Source organism: Ornithorhynchus anatinus, chromosome 1, assembly GCF_004115215.2.
Source record: "Ornithorhynchus anatinus isolate Pmale09 chromosome 1, mOrnAna1.pri.v4, whole genome shotgun sequence".
Lineage (NCBI taxonomy): Eukaryota > Metazoa > Chordata > Mammalia > Monotremata > Ornithorhynchidae > Ornithorhynchus > Ornithorhynchus anatinus.
The window spans coordinates 65,335,674-65,357,350 of NC_041728.1; the positions used below are offsets into that span (position 1 = coordinate 65,335,674).

Sequence of the window (21,677 nt, forward strand, 5' to 3'; positions counted from 1 at the left end):
GGAAGTACAATTCAGCAACAAATAAAGACAATCCCTGCCCACAATGGGCTCACAGTCGGGGATTAAGACTCTGAATCCTATCTGAGACAGGGTCTGTGTCCAACCTGATTTTCTTCTACCAACCCCAGGGCGTAATAAAAGCATGGGCTTGGGAGTCAGAGGTCATGAGTTCGAATTCCTGCTCTGCCACTTGTCAGCTGTGTGACTGTGGGCGAGTCACTTGACTTCTCTGGGCCTCAGTTCCCTCATCTGTAAAATGGGGATTAACTGTGAGTCTCACGTGGGACAACCTGATTACCCTGTATCTCTCCCAGCGCTTAGAACAGTGCTCGGCACATAGTAAGCGCTTATCAAATACCAACTTTATTATTAGTACCGTGCCTGGCACGTAGAAAGCACTTAACAAATACCATAATTTTTGTTATTGTTACTATCCCAAGTGCTTGATTCAGTGCTCTGTACACAGAAAGTGCTCAAACCACTGATTGATTGACTGGTTGGAATTAGGTGAGCAAACACAATTTACAAATAGTGAGCTTTGCCTGATGGAAAGAGCACCAGGTTGGGATCAGGAGCCTCAGGGGCCTGTCCCAGCTCTGCCACCATTCATTCAGTCATACGTATTGAACGTTTACTGTGTGCAGAGCACTGTACTAAGCACTTGGAAAGTACAATTCAGCAACAAATAGAGACAATCCCTACCCAACGGCAAGACACTGAACTTCTATGGGTTTCGGCTCCCTCATCTATAAATTGGGAACATCAGCTCTCCCTTCCTTAAAGATTGTGTGAGGCAGGGACAAGTTCTGATTTAACCTCAGTGCTTAACATGGAGCTTTAGCGCAAAGTACTTACTAAAGATCCAAATAAGCAGAGGGAGCCGAAGAAAGAACAAGGACATATTGGGATAGCAAATATATCTGGATGAAAATGACTGAAAAATTGAATATGCAAATCTAAATTTACAAGGATTCATAAGTAGTGCTGAGGATAGGTCTGATTTTTATGTATGTGTGTGGCTGAGGGTAGCGTTGTGTTGGTGTAATTGAGATGTTGAGAATTAATCAGGGAAGTCTTCCCGGGGGAAGGGTATTTTTAGGAGGGCTTGGAAGATGAGACGGTCTGGTGGAGTAAGAGAGTTTCTGGCTGGAGGAACAGGGAAAGTGAGAGGTGGGAGGAGGGCAGCAGTCAGGTACACTCGGAAGGAGGAGTGGAAACTGAGAGCTGAGGGGTGACCAGCGAATGGAATGGATTTGCAGCATGGAGAGAGCCCGTGAAGAGCCTTGAAACTAATGGATAAGAGTTACTGCTCGATGGCAGCGAGAGATGGGGAACCACGAGGGGTTGGAGGAGTGAAGAGATGCAGACTGAGCAACATTTCTGGAAGATGATTCCTGCAGGAATATAGCATGTGGTCGAGTCCAAGGCAGAGAGAGGCTGGAGGCAGGGAGGCCAGCAGGACCACCGTGTAACAAGAACTTGGATGAAGGCGGGAGCCATTTGGGTTCAGAAGAAGGAGCAGATCCAAGAGGCTGACTTTGCACAAGGAGTTAAGAGGCCTGATGGGGTTAAATGCCACTCCTCAGGGTCGGTTGCTGCCTCTCCCCTCACCCAACCTCATTCCCTGCTCAATGTCCAGTGTCAAGGCCCGTCACCACCATGACCGTTTTATCCGAAGTAGCCATTCACCCTTTATTGACAGTCGACTCTCTCCTCTGGAGTTCACTTGGCATCTGCTCAGCCGGAGCAGAGGCAGGATGGTGCCTGTGGCAGTATTTCACATGACTCTTGTGGCTCTGAGGAGAGGGAAATCGCCCTACCTGTTTTGCAGTTCCTTTCTGATCCTCTGCCTTGGGCTGAGTTGGCCCCTGGCCCTCTTTCCCGGAAAGTCTGCGCTTGAGACTGAACTGGACTTTGTACGGCTCGGAATGCTGGAGAATCTTGAGGGCGTCTTCATATTTAATATTGTCAAAGAATATTGTGGCACTGAGAAGCTGATCCCCTGAAAGAGAAAGAAGATATGGCCCTCAGCTCTGGATCCCTCTCCCTCTAAATCCCTGCCAGGAGGGTCGAAGGCAGGTCTTTGCAACACCCGTGGAGAAACCTATCACCCAGAGAGGGTGAGCGGCTTGCCCCAAGTCACACAGCTAATTGATGTCTCAGATGGGATTGAAACCTGCATCTCCCTTCGCCCCATCAGGGACTGTCACCACAACCCCTTGGGATAACGCTGTCTCAAGTTGATCTGGAGAGTTTTCAACTTCAAAATAGGAATGCAACTGTGCTGTTCACCCTCCTCCTTTCTTCCTTTCCCACACGTTCCCCAGCCCCCTTCTCCGGATAACCAGGGAGAGGGTACCCCAAGATGGTATCTAATCCTGGCTCTGCCACTTTCCTGCTGTGTGACCCTTTTTAATAGAATTTTTTAAGCACTTGCTGTGGGCTATGCACTGTACTAAGTGCCGGGGTAAATGCAACCTAATCAGGTTGGACACAGTCCATGTACCATCTGGGGTTCTCAGTCTTAATCCCCATTTTACAGAGGACGTAACTGAGGCATAGAGAAGTTAAGTGACTTGCCCAAGGTCACACAGTAGACAAGTGGCAGAGGTGGATTTAGAACCTAGGTCCTTCTGACTCCCAGGCCCATGCTCTATTCACTAGGCCACACTGCTTCTTCTCTGGCTTGACTTTGGGCATGTCACTTCATTTATATGGGCCTCAGTTCCTCATCTGTAAAATGGGGATAAAGTTGACCTGCTCTCCTCACCCACTAACCGTGAGCTCCAAGTGGGTCAGGGACTCTGACCTGATTATCTTGTATCTACCCAGCACTTAGTGCAGTTCTTGGTACATTGTGAATGCTTAACATATGTCACTAGTATTAATATTAGTATTATTATTATCCCCAAGTGCCTTGTCCCATGAGGTGTCTCAAACTGTGAGTAAACTCTAAGCCGGAATCCCTGGTGCTGAACGAGCAGATCACTAGAGTCCACGGAGGAAACCCATCTGTAAAGTGTAACCTCAAATCCCAGCCCGCCACCTAGCCCAGTCGAGCATGGCCTAACGGGAGGAGCACAGGCTTGGGAGTCAGATGATAGGGGTTCTAATCCCGGCTCAACCACTTGTCTGTTGTGTGATCTTGGGCAAGTCACTTCACTTCTCTGTGCCTCAGTTATCTCATCTGCAAAATGGGGATGAAGACTGTGAGCCCTGTGTGGCACAGGGACTGTGTCCAATCTAATTATCTTGAAACTGCCAGAGTGCTTGACATATAGTAATACCGTAGAGAAGCAGCGTGGCTCAGTGGAAAGAGCCCTGGATTGGGAGTCAGAGGTCGTGGGTTCTAATCCCGGATCCACCACTTGCCAGCTGTGTGACTTTGGGCAAGTCATTTCACTTCTCTGTGCCTCAGTTACCTCATCTGTAAAATGGGGATTAAAACTGTGAGCCCCACGCGGGACAACCTGATCACCTTGTGTCCCCAGCGCTTAGAACAGTGCTTTGCAGCGTGGTGCAGTGAAAAGAGCACGAGCTTTGGAGTCAGGGCTCATGAGTTCGAATCCCAGCTCTGCCACTTGTCAGCTGTAATAATAATAATGTTGGTATTTGTTAAGCGCTTACTATGTGCCGAGCACTGTTCTAAGCGCTGGGGTAGACATAGGGAAATCAGGTTGTCCCACGTGGGGCTCACAGTCTTAATCCCCATTTTACAGATGAGGGAACTGAGGCACAGAGAAGTTAAGTGACTTGCCCACAGTCACACAGCCGACAAGTGGCAGAGCTGGGATTCGAACTCATGAGCCCTGACTCCAAAGCCCGTGCTCTTTCCACTGAGCCACGCTGCTTCTCTAGTTAACTTCTCTGTGCCTCAGTTCCCTCATCTGTAAAATGGGGATTAAGACTGTGAGCCCCACGTGGGACAACCTGATTCCCCTGTGTCTACCCCAGCGCTTAGAACAGTGCTCTGCACATAGTAAGCGCTTAACAAATACCAACATCATCATCATAAGCACTTAACAAATACCACCATTTTATGTAATTATTATATGTGTGGAGTGGTCTTCGCCTGATCCAGGAATGAAATCAAGCAGGGGTGCAGAGTTGGGGGAGAGCTCGTGGGTGCTCTCCTGTCATAACTCTCCCCTGAGGTAACTCTAGAAAAATGGATTCTGTTTACAACCTCGTGCATTTAAATTCACTTTGTGAGGACATGTGATTTGGGGAGCATGGGGAGAGAAGATATTTAACCAGGGAGAATAGATCCCCAAGTAGCTTTGGTTCAAAAGCCAAGTGGAGTAACAGTGAGGTAATGGAGTTCTGTTCGCTCATTGGATTGGAACAGAAAGTTATCTCTGAAAAGGGCTCTAATAAAGATGAGTTTAGAAGTGGGCCCCCAGGAGAGAAATGTTCCAGTAGGAATAGATAAAAGGCAGAGCTGGTAGAAGTCAGGGAGCTATTCTGGAGGGGCTAATCTGTTCCCCACACTCTCTCAGGGGCCCAGGGGTCTGTAGGCGGGGAGGCTTCGGCCCCATTGTTACAGTGGGAAGTCTGTCACTGCCTCCACACCAGGCCCCTCTGCCTTCCCTCTGCCATACTGGCACCTAGAGCTGTGGGAAGGAGCAGAACGAACACTGGGCTACTGGGTTGGCTGCCCCGGGCCCCAGGGCCCAGTCGGAAGGGGAGAGTCCCCAGGCTGGGCCGCCTCCCCATTGGCCCTCAGACCTGTCTGGCCGGCACTGAAGCGGAGGGTAGAAAGCATCCTGCCTGCTTCCCCAAACCCTCCAACACCACGACCGGAAAGTGACCAGTGATGAGGCTGGCCTTCTAAGTCCCCCCGGGCTGGATCCGCCCTTGGCCGCTGCCCAGCTGCCCTGGTCTAGGAATGGTTAGGGAACACCAGGGTGTTGAGCCTCAGAATCAGTCCCGGCGGTGCCAGGTCGCATCCACTTACTAGACTGCCTCTTCCAGTCCTCTCCAGAACCTTGGTACTTGGTCTTGGGGTACAAGGGAAAAAGCACAGAGGTTGGAACCTACCTTCTCTCAGACTGAAGAGCTTGGCTGCCGTGGAATCCTTCAGGACTTGCTTCACAAAGATGCCGTCACGCCCGCCACCTGCGACACTAAAGCCACTAGCTCCAGCTTCCACTTCGGTCTTCAAGGTCACTTCCGGGAGGCCCTGGGCCAACCAGAAAGGAAATTCAGGATTGGAAAGTGGAGGGGGGTTAGTTTGTCTTTGGTGGGGATGGGGGAGTGAGGGGAGAGCTACCCCTTAATCGATCAGCCGAAAGTATTGTGTGAGCACCTACTCTGGGCAGACCACTGAGAATTCAGAGCCTCTTGTGTTAGAACACTGTACTAAGCGCTTGGGAGAGTACAATAGAATTAGTAGACATGATCCCTGCCCTCCAGGAGCTTCTTATAGCCCACGAGCTGATTATGGACTAACCCCACTGCCAGGCCTGCATCTGATAAGGCCACTGAAATGGTTAGAAAATAAAAAATATGTACTAGGCACTTAGAGTGTGTGAAACAAGGGAGACAGAGGAAATGCTTTAAGGATGCAGTAAAGTGTAGCCCCAGGCAATGCCAGCTTTGGGCTGAGAGCTGGGAGACAGGGGGACAGATGGACCATTCTAGTGCACTGCGATCCAGAAAGGAGCTCCTCTACACTTTATTGCCATTGTTCTTGTCTGTCCGTCTCCCCCGATCAGACCGTAAGCCCGTCAAACGGCAGGGACTGTCTCTATCTGCTGCCGACTTGTTCATTCCAAGCGCTTAGTACAGTGCTCTGCACATAGTAAGCGCTCAATAAATACTATTGAATGAATGAATGAATGAATGAATGAATTAGTACAGTGCTCTGCAAACAGTAGGCACTCAATAAACACCACTGACTGATTAATTGATCTATCAAGAGTCAAAGAGGCAAATGAGAATATAGGGGGCAGGCCCAGCAAACACTGTACGCGGCAGTCCAGTCTGTGTGTGCATGACATAGTTGGTTCAGGGGGTCCTGCCTTGGCTACACCCATTTGCAAGTCACCGCCAAGGGTGTTTTCCACTCCAAATGACAATGATGTACATTGCAAGCAGCTCTGTACAGAGTGACATGGGGAGACGATCCCCATGACGACAAGCAACATGGCTTAGTGGATAGAGCACAGTCCTGAAGTCAGAAGGACCTGGGTTCTAATCCCGGCTCCACTACGTGTCCTCTATGTGACCTTGGGCAAGTCACCTCACTTCTCTGTGTCTCAGTTGCTTCATCTGTAAAATGGAGATGAAGACTGTGAATTTCATGCAGGACAGGGACTATGTCCAACTAAATTTTGCTTGTATAAACCCCAGTGCTTAATACAGTGCCTGGCACATGCATTATTAATATTACAATCACAAAGTCCTGGTCCTTTTCAGTGGGTGTTACCCATCACCTTGCCCCCTCCTACCTCACCTTCCTTCTCTCCTTCTACAGCCCAGCGCAAACACTCTGTTCCTCTGCCGCCGCTAACCTCCTCACCGTGCTTCGTTCTCGCCTACCCCATCATCGACCCCTGGCCCATGTCCTACCACTCACCTGGAATGCCCTCCCTCCTCACATCTGCCAAACTAACTCTCTTTCCCTCTTCAAAGCTCTACTAAGAGCTCACATCCTCCAGAAGGCCTTCCCAGACTGACCCCTCCCTTTCCTTCTGCCCCTCCTCCCCTTCCCTTCTCCCCGACTCCCTCCCTCTGCTCTCCCCCCTTCCCCTCCCCTCAGCATTTGTGTATATTTATATATATTATTTATTACTCTATTTTATTATGTATATATATATCTATAATTCTATTTATATATTTTGATGGTATTGATGCCTGGCTACTTGTTTTGGTTGGCTGTCTGTCTCCCACTTTTAGATTTTGAGCAAGTTGTTGGACAAGGATTGTCTCTAATTGTTGCCAAACTGTACATCCCAAGTGCTTAGTAAAGTGCTCTGCACACAGTAAGCGCTCAGTAAATACGATTTAATGAATGAATGAAAAATGGGCTGCACATAAATGGATTGTCTGGCCTGCTTGGTCATTGTAAGTTTTTGACAACTGTGAAATCAGAAGGGTGCTGCCCTGAAAGTGAGGGCAACCTATCATGATGTAGGGAAGAAAGGGGGCAAGTTCTCTGGTTCTTTTCTCAGCCTGACTCCTGATTTCAACCAAGGACCGGGTCTTCTACCTCAGTGCTGGCTGACATCTAAATCCAGAGGGATGGAGTCTTGACCTCTTCCTTCCTTATGACGCCAGGCCGGACGATCAAGAGTGGTTTCTAGCTGATGCCTAGTCACTAGGTAATTCCTAGCTCTTGGTCATACTGCAACTGGCTATTTCAGACCTGGCCTGGCCCGGCCCACCTCCCCAGCTGGATCCGCCCCGCCCCATCGCTCATTGCAAGGTTATGGGCCCGGTCTACGGGTCCTGACCCACCTCCAGCTGGCTCATCTTGTCGAAAGCTGGTGTGTCCCCAGGATCCTTTTTCGTTCGTGACTTTCGCCTACCAGAGGAGTAGCGCCCGCTAGATGAATCTTCGGTCAACTGGAAGAAGAGCAACAGTTAAATGATGCTCTGAGGGGAGCAGGGGTTCCCCAGCTGTAAAGAGACTGGATCCCCTCCCACCCCCAACTGGACCAGATCAGAAAGGGCCCCCAGTGTAATGGGCAAACTCTACAAGGGCCCCTCTTGGACACCAGCTCGGGTGAGAGGAGCTACCTGGTCTCTGTTCCCTCACTTTTGGTGCTTCTGCACCGCTCTCCTTACCTGCCTGTCTCTCCCAACTCTCTTCACTCCTCCTCTTCCTCCCCTCCTTTTACTTCCCCTCCCCTTTCCACCACTTCCCTTCCTCGTATTCCCCATATTCCCCATGGTGGTCCACATGGATTCCAGCTTCATCTCAGGTTCCTGTCTGCCCTCCTCCCTTTCCCACCATCTTGCCCCCTAAGATGGTGGCAGGGGGCATGGAGGCCAGGTGTGAGGACCCCTCTATGGCCAGAGAAGATAGCAGAGTCCTCTCTCCTTTGGGATGGCCTTTGAGCTTCATCTTGGCTGTCCTAGCAGACTTTTCCAGGGACTCCATTGGTGTCCCTTCTCCATCTTCCACGCTCCATACTCTCTGCTCCATTTGTAGTTCCTTTTAGACAATACCCTCATCCCAGGTGGGTGCCCCTAAGTGTGTAAGAGAATACACAAAGGTGTGCATCTGATAGCATGTGGATGAAGGCTTATGTGCATGGGAGTTGCATGTGCGTGCACCTCTGTATATTATTTGGTTTTATGCAGATTTTTCTGTGTTCATGTATGTGTCCATGTGGCAGTATATGTTGATATGTGCATGTGTCCATTAATAGATGCCTGCAGTTGACCGCAAGAAGTATACATGTGTGCAGAAACACGAATGGGTGTCTTTACATCTATTCATGTAAGTGAGGGTTCACATATCCATGTTCATGAGTAAACAGAAGCAGCGTGGCTCAGTGGAAAGAGCATGGGCTTTGGAGTCAGGGCTCATGAGTTCGAATCCCGGCTCTGCCACTTGTCGGCTGTGTGACTGTGGGCGAGTCACTTAACTTCTCTGTGCCTCAGTTCCCTCATCTGTAAAATGGGGATGAAGACTGTGAGCCCCACGTGGGACAACCTGATTCCCCTATGTCTACCCCAGCGCTTAGAACAGTGCTCGGCACATAGTAAGCGCTTAACAAATACCAACATTATTAACATTATTATTACATTTTTGCATCAATGCTTGTGAACATGCATAAATATGGATACATGGGTATGTGTGTGATCATGTGGTTGGGGAGGTGGGGAAGGAGGTGGTTTCCACGTGGATTCCCCAGCACAAAGCCACCCTTCTGCCTGGGTTCAACTTGCATTTAAGTTACATCCCCTGACACTCTACTCCCACCTCATTTCACATTTTCTCTCTGCAGGTTTGCTGGTAGCTGGAAATTTACTCCTTCAGATGCTGCAAAGGTCACCCCTAGCCTCGGGGCAACATTTCAGGAGATGCCATGCCACTCTCGGGGTGAACTTTCAATCCCAGCCCTTCCACATGCCTGTGGTCTGAACCCAGTGATCCATCCTGACCAAGCTAAAGCTCTAACCAACCAGCCATCAACTTCCCGGCTCTTCCTGCTGAAACCCAGCCGAGAGCCTCGGGGCCAGGGAGACTCTGGAGGCTCCTGAGGGGCTCTGGAGGGGCTCTGTAAGGGCCCTGGCTAAATTTCCACCACCCTGCAGAATCCCTCCTCTTCCCCAGAAGTGTGGCTTAGTGGATAGAGTACGGCCCTGGGAGCCTGGCTCTGCCACGTGTCTGCTGTGTGACCTTGGAAAAGTCACTTTACTTTCCTGGGCCTCAGTTACCTCATCTGCAAAATGGGGACTGAGAGTGAGCCCTGTGTGGGACAGAGACTGTGCCCAACCTAACTTGAATCTATTTCAGGGCTCAGTACAGTGCTTGGCATGAGAAGCAGCGTGGCTCAGTGGAAAGAGCATGGGCTTTGGAGTCAGGGCTCATGAGTTCGAATCCCAGCTCTGCCACTTGTCGGCTGTGTGACTGTGGGCAAGTCACTTAACTTCTCTGTGCCTCAGTTCCCTCATCTGTAAAATGGGGATTAAGACTGTGAGCCCCACGTGGAACAACCTGATTCCCCTATGTCTACCCCAGCGCTTAGAACAGTGCTCGGCACACAGTAAGCGCTTAACAAATACCAACATTATTATTATTATTATTATTTACATGGTAAGAGCTTAACAGGTACCGTAATTATTATTACTATGGCCGACCCTGGAGAGACCCCAGTGAGCAGCGGATCCCTGCTGCTGAGGGAGGGACCAGGGAGTCTCACAGAGAGAAATGCAGGATTTTTCCTCCCCTAAGAGTCCCTGTTCCATCCCCATTGCCCCTGACAGAAACCATTCTCTTGTCCCTGTGTGGCCGGAGACCCGCCAATCCCTCAGGGAGATCCCCTGAAGGTCACAGTGGCAAAGTGGAGCCCAGCCTGCCTATCTGAGACTGGGAGAGCTGCCCTTCCGGAATTTGGGCCCCCAGGGGGCTCGAGGAAGTGGTAGCGGCTACCATCCACCCCTGCAATTCCTCATCTGTCTCCCATCTGGCCCTCAGACCACCAAACCTCCGGTTACTTTCACTCTCATAGTTCGGAGGTGGCTCCCAGGGCAATTGGGATCAGCTGTGAACTAGCTTCTTCTGAAGAGCCCCGGGCTAGATATGGACTGAGGTTGGTGTGGCTCAGGTAGGGGCTGATGGGCTGGAGAGGACAACTGAGTCCTCAGTAGCTATAGATTTTTCCCTGGACTGTAGACCTGCCAGCAGGGCCTTCCTGAAGAAGGTTTCTTCCTTCCATGCCCCCAACCCCCACTCTTTTCCCTGTTTTGCTCTCATGTGTCCTTTTTTGGGGACAGTGAGGCCTGGGCTGGACACTCCCCCATCTCATCTCCTCTCCATGTCCAGAAAGAGGATTAAAAGCTGACCTCTGGGACAGATGGAATTTGGGATCCCCCTGCTCTGGGGACTTGGCTTGAAGAATGTTAATTCTCCCCTACTTTAAAGCCTAAATAAAGGCACAACTCCTCCAAGAGGCCTTCCCTGACTAAGTCCTCCTTTCCTCTTCTCCCACTCCCTTCTCCATTACCCTAACTGGCTCCCCTAATTCATCTCCCTCCGCAGCTCCACCACACTTATGTACATATCCATAATTTAATTGTTTATATTAATATCTGTCTCCCCCTCTAGGCTGTAAGCTCACTGTGGGCAGGGAATGTGTCTGTTTATTGTTATATTGTATTCTCCCAAGCATTCAGTGCAGTGCTTTGCACACAGTAAGCAGTCAATAAATACACTTGAATGAATGAATGAATTTGGGGATCATCCTGACTCTGGGGATGCAAGCTGAGTACCCAGTGAATATAAGTCAGAGTCACCAAAGCCGGGCAGAGCTCCTGGCTAGGACTGGGGCAGTGTCCGGCCCAGGACAGTGACTGATTCAGAGCAGTGACCAGCCCAGAGCGGGCATGGGGTCCCTTGCCTGGCGGTTGAAGTTCTCTTGGTCTATGCAGAACTCATACACTGGAGAGGAACCCTGTGGCCGAGGCCGGATGATTTCTTCCATGGGCACCTCATTCACCTGCAAGACAGATGGACCGTGGTTTGAGGCCCCAAATCCAGAGTGATGGCTCACCCTCCTCCCTGCCCCTCCCTCCACTGTTGACACTCCATCTCCTCCTGGCCATCACACGGGGTCAGATAGCTAGGGCCGAAGACCACCTATCGGGTGGTGATACCACGGGGCCAAGGTACTGAAGTGGACGCTGGCGTCCAGCCGGCTTCCCATCCCCTGCCCCCGGCCCTGAGTGGGATGGAGCCAGGCAGAATGGGGAAGCACTGTCAGCCCGACGCAGCCCAGCCCGGCCCGGCCCGGCCCAGAACACTCACAGAAGTGCCTTCCTCGGTTTCAGCGTCAGGATCCCGGGGCTGCAGCCTCCTGCCAGACCCTGCAAAGAGACAGCCAAGCATCAGAAACCGCTGACCAGATGGACAGGACCTTGGGGGACTGACCAGATGGCGGAGGTACCTGGATGATGGTGACCAGACTGACTGGACCCACGCCCGGTAGTGTCTGTCAGCCACTCCCCACAAACATTCTCTGCTCCCACCACTGTCACAAGGGGCCTACCCTGGGATGTCTCTCCAGCCCCTGTCTGAGCCCACACTTCCCGAGTTCCCGGAGCCTTGCCAGGCAGAGCAGGCTGAGGAGGGCAGCCCAACCCCTCACACGACTCGCAAACCCCATCGACAGGAGACAGAGTCAGTAGATTCAGCTTCCAACCCGGCTTCGACCAGGAGCAGAGATCCTTGTTTGAGGAGAGTCCAGTTCCCGACCATGTCGCTTCTGAGCGATAAACCCCCGCTGTAACGAGGCCAGCCTCTGAGGGCCCGGAGCCGCTTTCCACAGATGCCCCGACAATCAGCGCTTTGTGTGAAGGGCAGCTCTCCCAAACAAGCTGGAATGCTCGGGAGTCTCGGGCCGGGAGCAAGACCAGAGGCCGCCTGAGAGGTGTGGGCGAAAAGTGGCAGCGGCACCCAAATCCCAGCGGTGCTGGGCATGATGCCACCTCGGAGCCGGGTCGGCGAGTGGTTTAACCCTGCAGGATTCATACGGGAGAAGCGTCTGGAAGGCTGGGACCCACCGACGCTTCCAGAGGTCCCTGGCATCAGCCACGAGCTCTCAGCCTGGCCTGCTCTTTGGGAAGGGATAAGGGAGAACTTCAGTATCTGGGGCTGACATGGTGGGGCTTTACAGGGGGTTTGGGGCAACATCTCTGATGCTTCAACATGTCCTAGAGGATCCAGGAGACTTGGGTTCTAATCCCGGTTCTTCCACTTGCATATTGGGTGACCAGGGGCTAGTCACATTTTTTGTTTTTTTTTTTAAAGCTATTTGTTAAGTACTTACTATGTGCCAGGCACTGTACTAAGTGCTTCTGACTCCTAGGCCCGTGCTCTATCCACTCCCCCCGCACTTCTCCCGAGGTCCACATTCCTGTCACACCCCAAACACAGGGAGAGGGACTCGGGCTAGCCGAGTCAAGACATCACTGGGCTGGTTTAGACCCTGCTCTATCCTGTTGCCCTCTGGCCAATCAGTTGATCTATCACTGTACTAAGCTCTTGGGAGAGTACAGTATAACAGAGTTGGTAGACACGTTCCCTGCTCACAGCAAGCTTACAGTCTAGAAGGGGAGATAGGCAAATAAACAAATTACAGATATATACAGAGGGCAGGCAGCTCTTGGGTGGCAGGGATGTCTGGGGTCACGGAACAGGAAGGTACCCTCTCCTCTCCACATAATCGCATCCCAGTCCTTTCTCCTCCTCATGGCCCGAACTGTCCCCCGCACAACTAAGGGAAATCCCAGTTCTCTCTCTGCATGATGAAGGAAAATCCCAGTTTCCTCTCTCCGCAGTTGGATTTGCCCTCCAAGGCCAGATGAGCTGTTACCAGCCCAATTTCCCAGGTGCCAGGTCCTAGGTGGCCTCACAGTTGGCCCTGCCCTGAACAATTAGCCCAGCCACAAACCAGCAGCTCCCAGGAACCAGCTCCTCTGCGGGATCCCATTCCTATCTCTGTCCTACTTCCCCCAACTGACTGTCCTTCCGCACCACCTCAGCACTTAAGAGCTTCCAGCTCCTCAAAGCCCTTACATGCCTGTCTTTATGCTCTATGACTTCCTCCTCCCAGTAATTTTACTGCCTGCCTCTCCTGCAGGCAGGGACCATGTCTGCTAACTCTATGATACTCTCAAGCACCTATCAGTCAATCATCGGTATTTATTGAGCACTTACCACGTGCAGAGCATTGTACTAAGCAGTTGGGAGAGTACAGTACAACAGAGTTAGCAGACGCATTCCCTGCCCACAACAAGCTTTCGGTCTAGATGGGGAGGCAGACATTAATATAAATGAATAATTTATAATATATAAACACTTATAAACACTTAGTATGAACTCTCTCTAAACTGTGAGTTCTTTTTGGGCAGGAATGTATCTATTTGCTGTTATATTGTACTCTCCCAAGTGTTAGGTACAGTGCTCTGCACACAGTAAGTGCTCAATATGATTGAATGACTGAATGAATAGTGTTGGGCATGGAGTAAGTGCTTGATAAATGCCATTGATTGCGGGATTCCCAGCACCCCCCAAACACACACGAGGAACCTTAATGGGCTCCTGGTTTCAGTTTTCAGGCTAGATGAGGCTATCGATGGGGAGGTCCAGGACTGAAGGGAAGGGCAGGCATGTTCGAAGTGAGACTAGCCCCTCTGCATGTTCCTCATGCTGCTTCTCCCCCTTCTGCCACTTCCTGTTTGCTTATTTCCAGTCCTGATGATTCTGTTCCCTGATCACCTGCCCTGCTTTACACCTTGACAGCCAGTTGACTCTGCCCGCAGAACATCTGGCCCTCTGCCCACAGGCCCGTCCGGACTCTGAATCTCCGACTGGCAGGCCGCACCCTCTGCTTAGGCCCCAGTGGACTTCAGTTACCTCCACCAGTGATGGTCAGTAGAGCTCGGGTTGCCCCAGCCCTCCCCAGACACCAGAGTGGACAGCATAGAGAGCTGTATGGATCTGAACATTCCTGTGGCCCCTCATGGCTGTATGATGGTATTTATCTTGGTACTTTTAAGCACTTATTATGTGTCAAGCACTGTTCTAAGTGCTGGAATAGATACAAGTTTATCAGGCTAGACACAGTCCCCGTCCCATGGGGGGCTCACAGTCTTAATCCCCATTTTACAGATGAGGGAACTGAGGCTCAGAGAAGTAAAGTGTGGCTCAGTGAAAAGAGCCTGGGCTTCGGAGTCAGAGGTCATGGTTTCGACTCCCGGCTCTGCCACTTGTCAGCTGTGTGATTGTGGGCAAGTTACTTAACTTCTCTGTGCCTCAGTTCCCTCATCTGTAAAATGAAGATTAACTGTGGACCTCATGTGGGACAACCTGATTACCCTGTATCTACCCCAGCGCTTAGAACAGTGCTCTGCACATAGTAAGGGCTTAACAAATACCAACATTATTATTATTAAAGTGACTTGCCCAAGGTTACACAGCAGACAAGTGGCAGAGACGGGATTAGAACCCAGATCCTCCTGACTCCCAGGCCCGTGCTCTATCCACTAGGCTACGAGGGCCGAGTCCCAGGTAAGCGCCATTTTACTGTTGACTCCTGTCATTATCGACTGGTTGGGGTTGTTTCGGGAAACCCATTCCTTAATAGGCACCTGCTTCCTCGGTGGGTAGGGAGCGGTCCTGCCCTGGAGCTGCGTGAGAGACACATCCTCACCAGCCTTCAGCTCCACAAACAAGAGTGTCATTGGTTGGCCGTTCTATCAAACCTGCGGTAATTGGCTGAAGGTTGGGGGGTGGTACCTGGAGGGAACGGTTGTTGTCCTTCCGGAACCAAGAAAGACACCACTGACAGTGAGGTTCACCTATGAGCGTGGGTGTGGCTGAAAAGGCCAATGCAGAATCCACAATCCTGACCATATTGGGCACACAGAAAGGTTATCCCTTGTTGTGCTTAACGTTTGCAGTGCCTGATGCTGTTTTCTCTTCCATCTACTCTTCTCTAGATCCTTATGAAGCTTTTTCTCAAAAAGAACCACTTTGACAGTGTGCAATGCCTGTCTACCCTCAGCAGATGGCTTCCAGTTTTCAGCTCAGGCGTGGCCCTGTCTGAGGCTTTGTCCTTAAACCGCTTCCTCTGCCCACCCCCCGTTTTCGCTTTCCCGATTTCAACTCTAAACAACAGCTGTTTGGGTATCCTGCTGCCACTGATTTCCTCGGCACGTCCCACCCCTCGGAGCTGTATTAGAGAAGCAGCGTGGCTCAGTGGAAAGAGCCCGGGCTTGGGAGTCAGGGGTCATGGGTTTGAATCCTGGCTCCGCCACTTGTCAGCTTGGTGACTGTGGGCAAGTCACTTCATTTCTCTGTGACTCAGTTACCTCATCTGTAAAATGGGGATTAAGACTGTGAGCCTCACGTGGGACAACCTGATTACCCTGTGTCTCCCCCAGCGCTTAGAACAGTGCTCTGCACATAGTAAGCGCTTAACAAATACCAACATTATTATTATTATTATTAAGGTGAGCAGAGCTTTGATGCTAGAAGACTGACTGCATTCCAGAATGTCACTGTTCGTATCTTGCCACTTGACATCCAGGATGGAGATGATGCGGCACAGATTTCTTTCCAGACACGGAACCGCCGGAAGCTCCAGAAATTTAAACACGACTGAATGCTACTCGGCCTAGCAGTGATTAAAATGGGCATTCGACTTGAGAGCAAGGGATTAAAACCTCAAAGAGGATTCTCGGTGGGTTGTAATAGTCCTAAATTTAGCAGGGGGAGAATTTCTCTCATCATTTAGTAGCTCTAATCTATCAGCATCTGAAAGGAGGAAGCAGAACCTGACAATGTAGGGATTTCAGGATCACTGCCTACCCAGGGATACTGAAGCAAAGGAAAAATTCAAATTTCATGCATGATACCAGGCGGAAGATGAAACCTTTGCAACCTAACCAGGCTTGGGATTTTTTATGGTATTTTTTCAGCACTTACTGTGTGCCAAGCGGTGTTCTAAGCGCTTGGGGCTAATGGTCTAGGTAGGACACAGGGGGGTGCTGGGAGGCTGGGGCAGGCTGCCACCCTGAAATGCTCATAGGAGTAAGAACAACATTAATATTAGCAATAATATTTTATTGTGTGCCAGTAATTGGGCTAAAACAGGATAAAAATGACTGGAAGCAGCTGAAATTGTCCAAACTTATCAAGCAGCTGAAGTTAATTCTTTCTGATTGCAGCTGATAGGGAACCATGCTAGACATACTTGAATGGTGGCGGAGGACCAATTAAGAAAACCTGACACTCAGGAATGATACTGAATGGAAGGAGAAAGGGGAAGAAGTCTCCAAGCACAAAGACACTGGGCAGGTGGGAGAACTCAGATCCTGATGCTAGAATCACCCTAGGGCCCTAGCTTGTCCCTGAAGAGGTCTGCAGCGGACTAGGAAACATGGAGGGGAATAAAACAACAGGTAAGACAACAGAGTTTGGGGAAAATATGGCTTTCAGGAAAAGGTATGGCAGCAGACTTACAGGATGGACAAGAATGGGGAGGGGCACAAAGAACAGGTGGGATATCGGCAGGGAGGGAGAAGAAAGCAGTGAAGGATAAGGTGTTTGGCAAAGGTTAATGTGAATTGGAAGTTGGCCTGAGAGGCTAATGGAAGTTGCTGAGAGCCTCTGAGTTATTTTCTGTCTAGAGAGTTGGGTTGTCCAAATTTGTGACAAAGCAGAAGCTGTGGGGATGAGAGTGTCTCCAGGAGGGATGGACACCTTGGCAAAGTCAGCAGGAAGCAGGGGAGGCGGGGTGGGTCTTAATCCTGGAAACAAATGAAGGAGTTATTTCCTGCGGCCTATAATCCACAGGAGCTGCTTCTGTTGCCAGTGGTAAGGTCTTGTGCGATGGTACCAGTCATGTCTGCATCCCTGAGGGGGCACCCCTTTGTTCTCTGTTTATTCTCCATGTCTCAGAGCCCAAACTGGTTTTAGCATCCCTTTTTTCTTCCTACTCAAATATTGTAAAGGAAAACATTCCTTTGGTCTAAATCTACAGAGAAAGTCATTGTGAAGAGTGAGTAATAATAATTGTGATATTTGTCAAGTGTTTACTACGTGCCAGGACTGTACTGTGCTGGGATGGATACAAGCAAATCGGTTTGGACACAGCCCCTGTCCCATGTGGGGCCCACAGTCACAATCCCCATTTTACAGATGAGTTAACTGAGGCCCAGTGAAGTAAAGTGACTTGCCCAAGGTCACCCAGCAAACAAGTGGTGGAGCTGGGATTAAAACCCATGACCTTCTGGCTTCCAGGCACGTGCTCTATCCACTACGGATCGAGTGTCTGCCTGAGAAGGGGAGTACTCTGATACAGGAAACACGGGAGTCAAGTCTGCTCCCTACCTGCAGTTCTGGATACCTGAAGCTCTAGGTTCCTGCAGCTTCAGGCATCTGCCCCTTGAAAGACTGTTTCTCCCCTCTGTCACAGTTGAAAACACTATTCATTCCATAGTATTTATTGAGCGCTTACTATGTGCAGAGCACTGTACTAAGCGCTTGGAATGTACAAGTAAGCACTAAGGACTAGGCCCAGAGGCATCCCCTTCCTTCAGTAGGGAGAAGAGGTAGGGAGATAAGGCTCCATCCTGACCACCGAGAAGGTGTCCAGGGAAGCAGACAGAGGCATCAGAAATGAACTCGGGCACAAGATCCCTAAATGAAGCAGGGCAGCGGGGTCTTCACTCCTCTACCCTGATTCTACTCAGTGTGAGAGGTTCACCAGGAGCAGTTGAGAAAAGCCCCGCGGAAATATTTACAACTGGACTGCTCAAAAGAAACAATCCTATAACCATACGTGGATGAGTTCTGAGGATGCTAAAGTGGCCAATGGCTTAAAGTTAACATAGAGAAATTAATCGAGGAAGAGTTGTTGGAGAAGGTGGGGATTTAGGAGAGCTTTAAATGTAAGGAGAGCTGTGGTCTGTTGGATATGGGGAACAAGGGAACAACATGAGTGAGGGACAGAGGAAGAAGAGTAAAGAGTGAGGTTCAGATCCAGAAGGTGAGCTTGGAAGAATGAAAAGAGTGAGTTGGAGAATAGCAGGGTAGGGCAGACAGGTAAGATGGGGCAAGTTTATTTTAGGCCTCAAAACAGACCATTCCCACCAGGAGTCGAGTGAGCCTTCCTCACAAGTGGGGAAGACTTGTGGAAGAGGTGGGGATTTAGGAGGGCTTTAAATGTGAGGAGGAGAGCTGTGGTCTGTTGGATTTGGGGAGTGAGAGAACAGCATGAATGAAGTGACAGAGGAGGAAGAATCAGGAGTGAGGTATACAGATCCAGAAGGTGAGCTTGGAAGAATGAAAAGAGTGAGTAGGGGAATAGCAGGGGAAAAGAGCAGATAGGTAAGATGGGACAAGGTGAGGGAAGGGAAGGATGAGGCCGGCCACTGCCAGATCAGCTAATGATTAATGATAATCATTAAAATAATGGTAATGATCATTTTATTTGTTAAGGCTTACTATGGGTCAAGCACTATTCGAGAAAGAAATGAATCCTGACGGACACAGATCCTGTCCCACATGGGGTTCAGAGCCTAAGTAGGAGGGAGAACAGGGTCGTAAGCTCCGCTTTATGGTTGAGGAAATGGAGGCACAGAGAAGTGAAGTGACTTGCCCAAAGTCACACAGCAGACAAGTGGCAATGATGGGGTTAGAACCCAGTTCCTCTGACTCCCAGGTCTGTGCTCTTCCCACTAGTCCACGCCGCTCTTCATTAGAAGGAGCCCTTGCTTCGAATTTGGGGTGGAGGAACAAAATCAACCTTGTTGGGGTTTAAGCCATGACTGACCCTTGCCCCCCAGCTCAGGACAGGGGAGGGCCCAGAGTCCTGTCTTTGACCACACACCTCAACGGTTTTTGTAGTCAACTTCTACCTCCTGAGTTGGGATCATTATGTTCTTGCCAGATCAGCTAGTGCAGGAAAAGGTCTACAGAAGGGGCCTAAAACGGCAGGGTCGCCCCCAGCACCCCTCGTCATCCCCCAAACTTGCTTGCCACTGCCCCTTAGAAAGAGCTTGAAAGTCAAACAGCTCCTTGCCGTAACATGCTTCCTCCTTGGATGAAACCTTATCATCCTGGTTCTCCCCTCCCCTTAGCAAGGGCTTCCCAAAAGGCCTGTCTCCTTGGATCTGGATAAGACTGGAGTCTGCACCTCTCTAGCCACCCTACAGTGAAAAACTTTAGGAAGAGTTTTCAAAATGAGTTTGTGCCTTTGGATTCCTAAACTCAGCTGAGCCTATCCCAGTGGAGTGACCTTTCTGAATGACAAACAAATGACTCTAAAAAGTCCCGCAGAGCACTGTTAACTGAGATTGCCTCATAAGGGGGTTAGACCCCGGGTGGATTTGGGATGCAATCCAGGTCAAATCAGATCCGGAGAGGCTCTGCCTGTACAAATAAAGGGTGGCCCACCTCAGATCTCCCGCGATGGAAATAGTGTATACAAATTCCTGATTTTATTTGAATATTCAAAAACCACAGCATTGGCCAGCCCGTTGGCAAAACTGATAAGCTCCATTTCATATCCGTCAGGAAAATGACTATTCAGCCTCCCACCCCAGGGCTGCCAAGAAATAAGGCAGTGGAAATCAGACGGTGGGCTCAAAACACTGGGACATTTCTCTTCGAATTCTACTTCTTTTTTGATTTCTCTGGGGAGGGACTGGGGCCCGGCAAGGCAGGTGGAGATGGGAGTGGTGACTGAGTGATTTGGCTAAGGCAGACACGGGGGTCTCTGAGACGGTGGAGGGTTTGGGGATGGAGGCGAAGAGAGTTAGGGATATTTAGGAGAGGGAAGGACGGGTGGTTGCTGATGTCCAATTCGCAGCTGAGCCGAGTAGAATTTTTGTGGCTCATGACTTTAGGAAACAATATGACTTCATAGTTCTCTGCGGCTGTGCTGGAAAGGAAGGGTAAAAACAGCAGGGAACAGGACAACCACATTCTCGGCCTCACTGCATCTACACTCCACGCTGCTGAACGGATCATCTTCCTCAAATGTTGCTCGGCCCTCATCTCTCCTCTCGTCCAAACCCTCTACTGGCATCCTAGAGCAGTGGACACATGCCAGGGAGTCGCATATTTATTGAGCACTTTATTGAGCATATTTATTGAGCACTTACTCTGGGCAGAGCACTGTACTAAGCGCTTGAGAGAGTATCATATAACACTAAACAGACACATTCTCTGCCCACAACAAGCTTACAGTCTCGAGGTAGGCTGAGAGGCCCTGACCCTCACCACCAGGAAAGCCAGGTCCAGCGAGTTAAGTCCTTACAAGCCAGTGCTGGCCACATTCCTTCCCACCCCGCTGTCCTCCGACTCTGACTCACACTGGCCCTTGCTGCCCCTGGGGTCGATGGAGGAACGTGCCAGCTTGAAGCGTGTTTACGAGTAGGCGTGGCCCTCGGGGACCAAGAGACGACCAAGAGACGACGCTTTCTTAGGGAACAATGCGAGAATCTACCCGAAAGGAAGTCTCTCCCAGCTCCAAACCCCGCAAGCACGCAGAAAAACCATCTGAGCCAGGAAAGCGGGTGAGCAAGACCACTGGCAGTGCCAGGCTCAGTGGCCCTGTTTGCCCTTCATGACACAGCACGTGATTGTGTTTAGAAGCTCATGGCGGGGTGGTTAGAGCCACGGGCCTGGGAGTCAAAAGGCTGTGGGTTCTAATCCTGGCTCCGCCACTCATCTGCTATGCGACCTTGGGAAGTCACTTCACTTCTCTGGGTCTCAGTTACCTCCTCTGCAAAACAAGACAGTGAGCCCCATATGGGACGGGGACTGTCCAACCCGATTTGCTTGTATCCACCTCAGCACTTAGTACAGTGCCTGGCACATAGTAAGCACTTTCACAAGTACCCCGATTATTATTATTATTATTATTATAGAAGTCATCTCACTGGGGGAGATAGGGCAGCAGGTCAGGAAAGGGGATGGGCTCCATCTGCCACTCAAATGCTCTGAGACATTCTTATCTGAGGGGAGCTGAGATCAGGATTGTATTCTGAGGAAGACATCTCAGACCAGCAAAGACATTGGTCCCCAGTAATTATAGGATTTACTAATTACTCCACCTCCCAGAAGCCAAACCCTCGTGTTCTAAATTTGTTACTTTGTTTCATCCCTAACTGCCCGCGGCTAACACTCCCAGACCGAGATTGCAATCTGTTTAGTAACCAAAACTCGTGATTACGGAGTTTTCACTAAATTATCACCATGGAGAGGAAACGAGCATTTCCCTTCTGCCTTAGAACACACTGGCAAGCTGGAACACTAAAGGCCATTAAAGCACCAGTGACTCTTAAGAAGAAAACATTTAGAAACTGCCTGAACAATCCTAACAGCCCGAGTGTTTGGGGAAAATATTTCCACTAAGTGATAGGGGGAGTGGGAGGAGGTGATGGTTTTGGGAAATACTTGATCTATTCATCTTCAAGAAAAATCGGTC

General features: G+C 50.3%; 1 protein-coding gene across 1 annotated transcript in view; it reads right to left on the reverse strand.

Moving 5' to 3' along the window:
- AHNAK2 (AHNAK nucleoprotein 2) overlaps window positions 1-21,677 on the reverse strand; it is a 55,319-nt gene that overhangs the window by 23,403 nt on the left and 10,239 nt on the right. The window contains exons 3-7 of the mRNA XM_039913790.1: window positions 11,483-11,541; window positions 11,076-11,174; window positions 7,462-7,569; window positions 5,041-5,182; window positions 1,821-2,002 (exon numbers count right to left, since the gene is read on the reverse strand). Of these exons, the coding sequence (XP_039769724.1) occupies window positions 1,821-2,002; window positions 5,041-5,182; window positions 7,462-7,569; window positions 11,076-11,174; window positions 11,483-11,541 (590 nt within the window). The remainder of the gene's footprint in view (window positions 1-1,820; window positions 2,003-5,040; window positions 5,183-7,461; window positions 7,570-11,075; window positions 11,175-11,482; window positions 11,542-21,677) is intronic.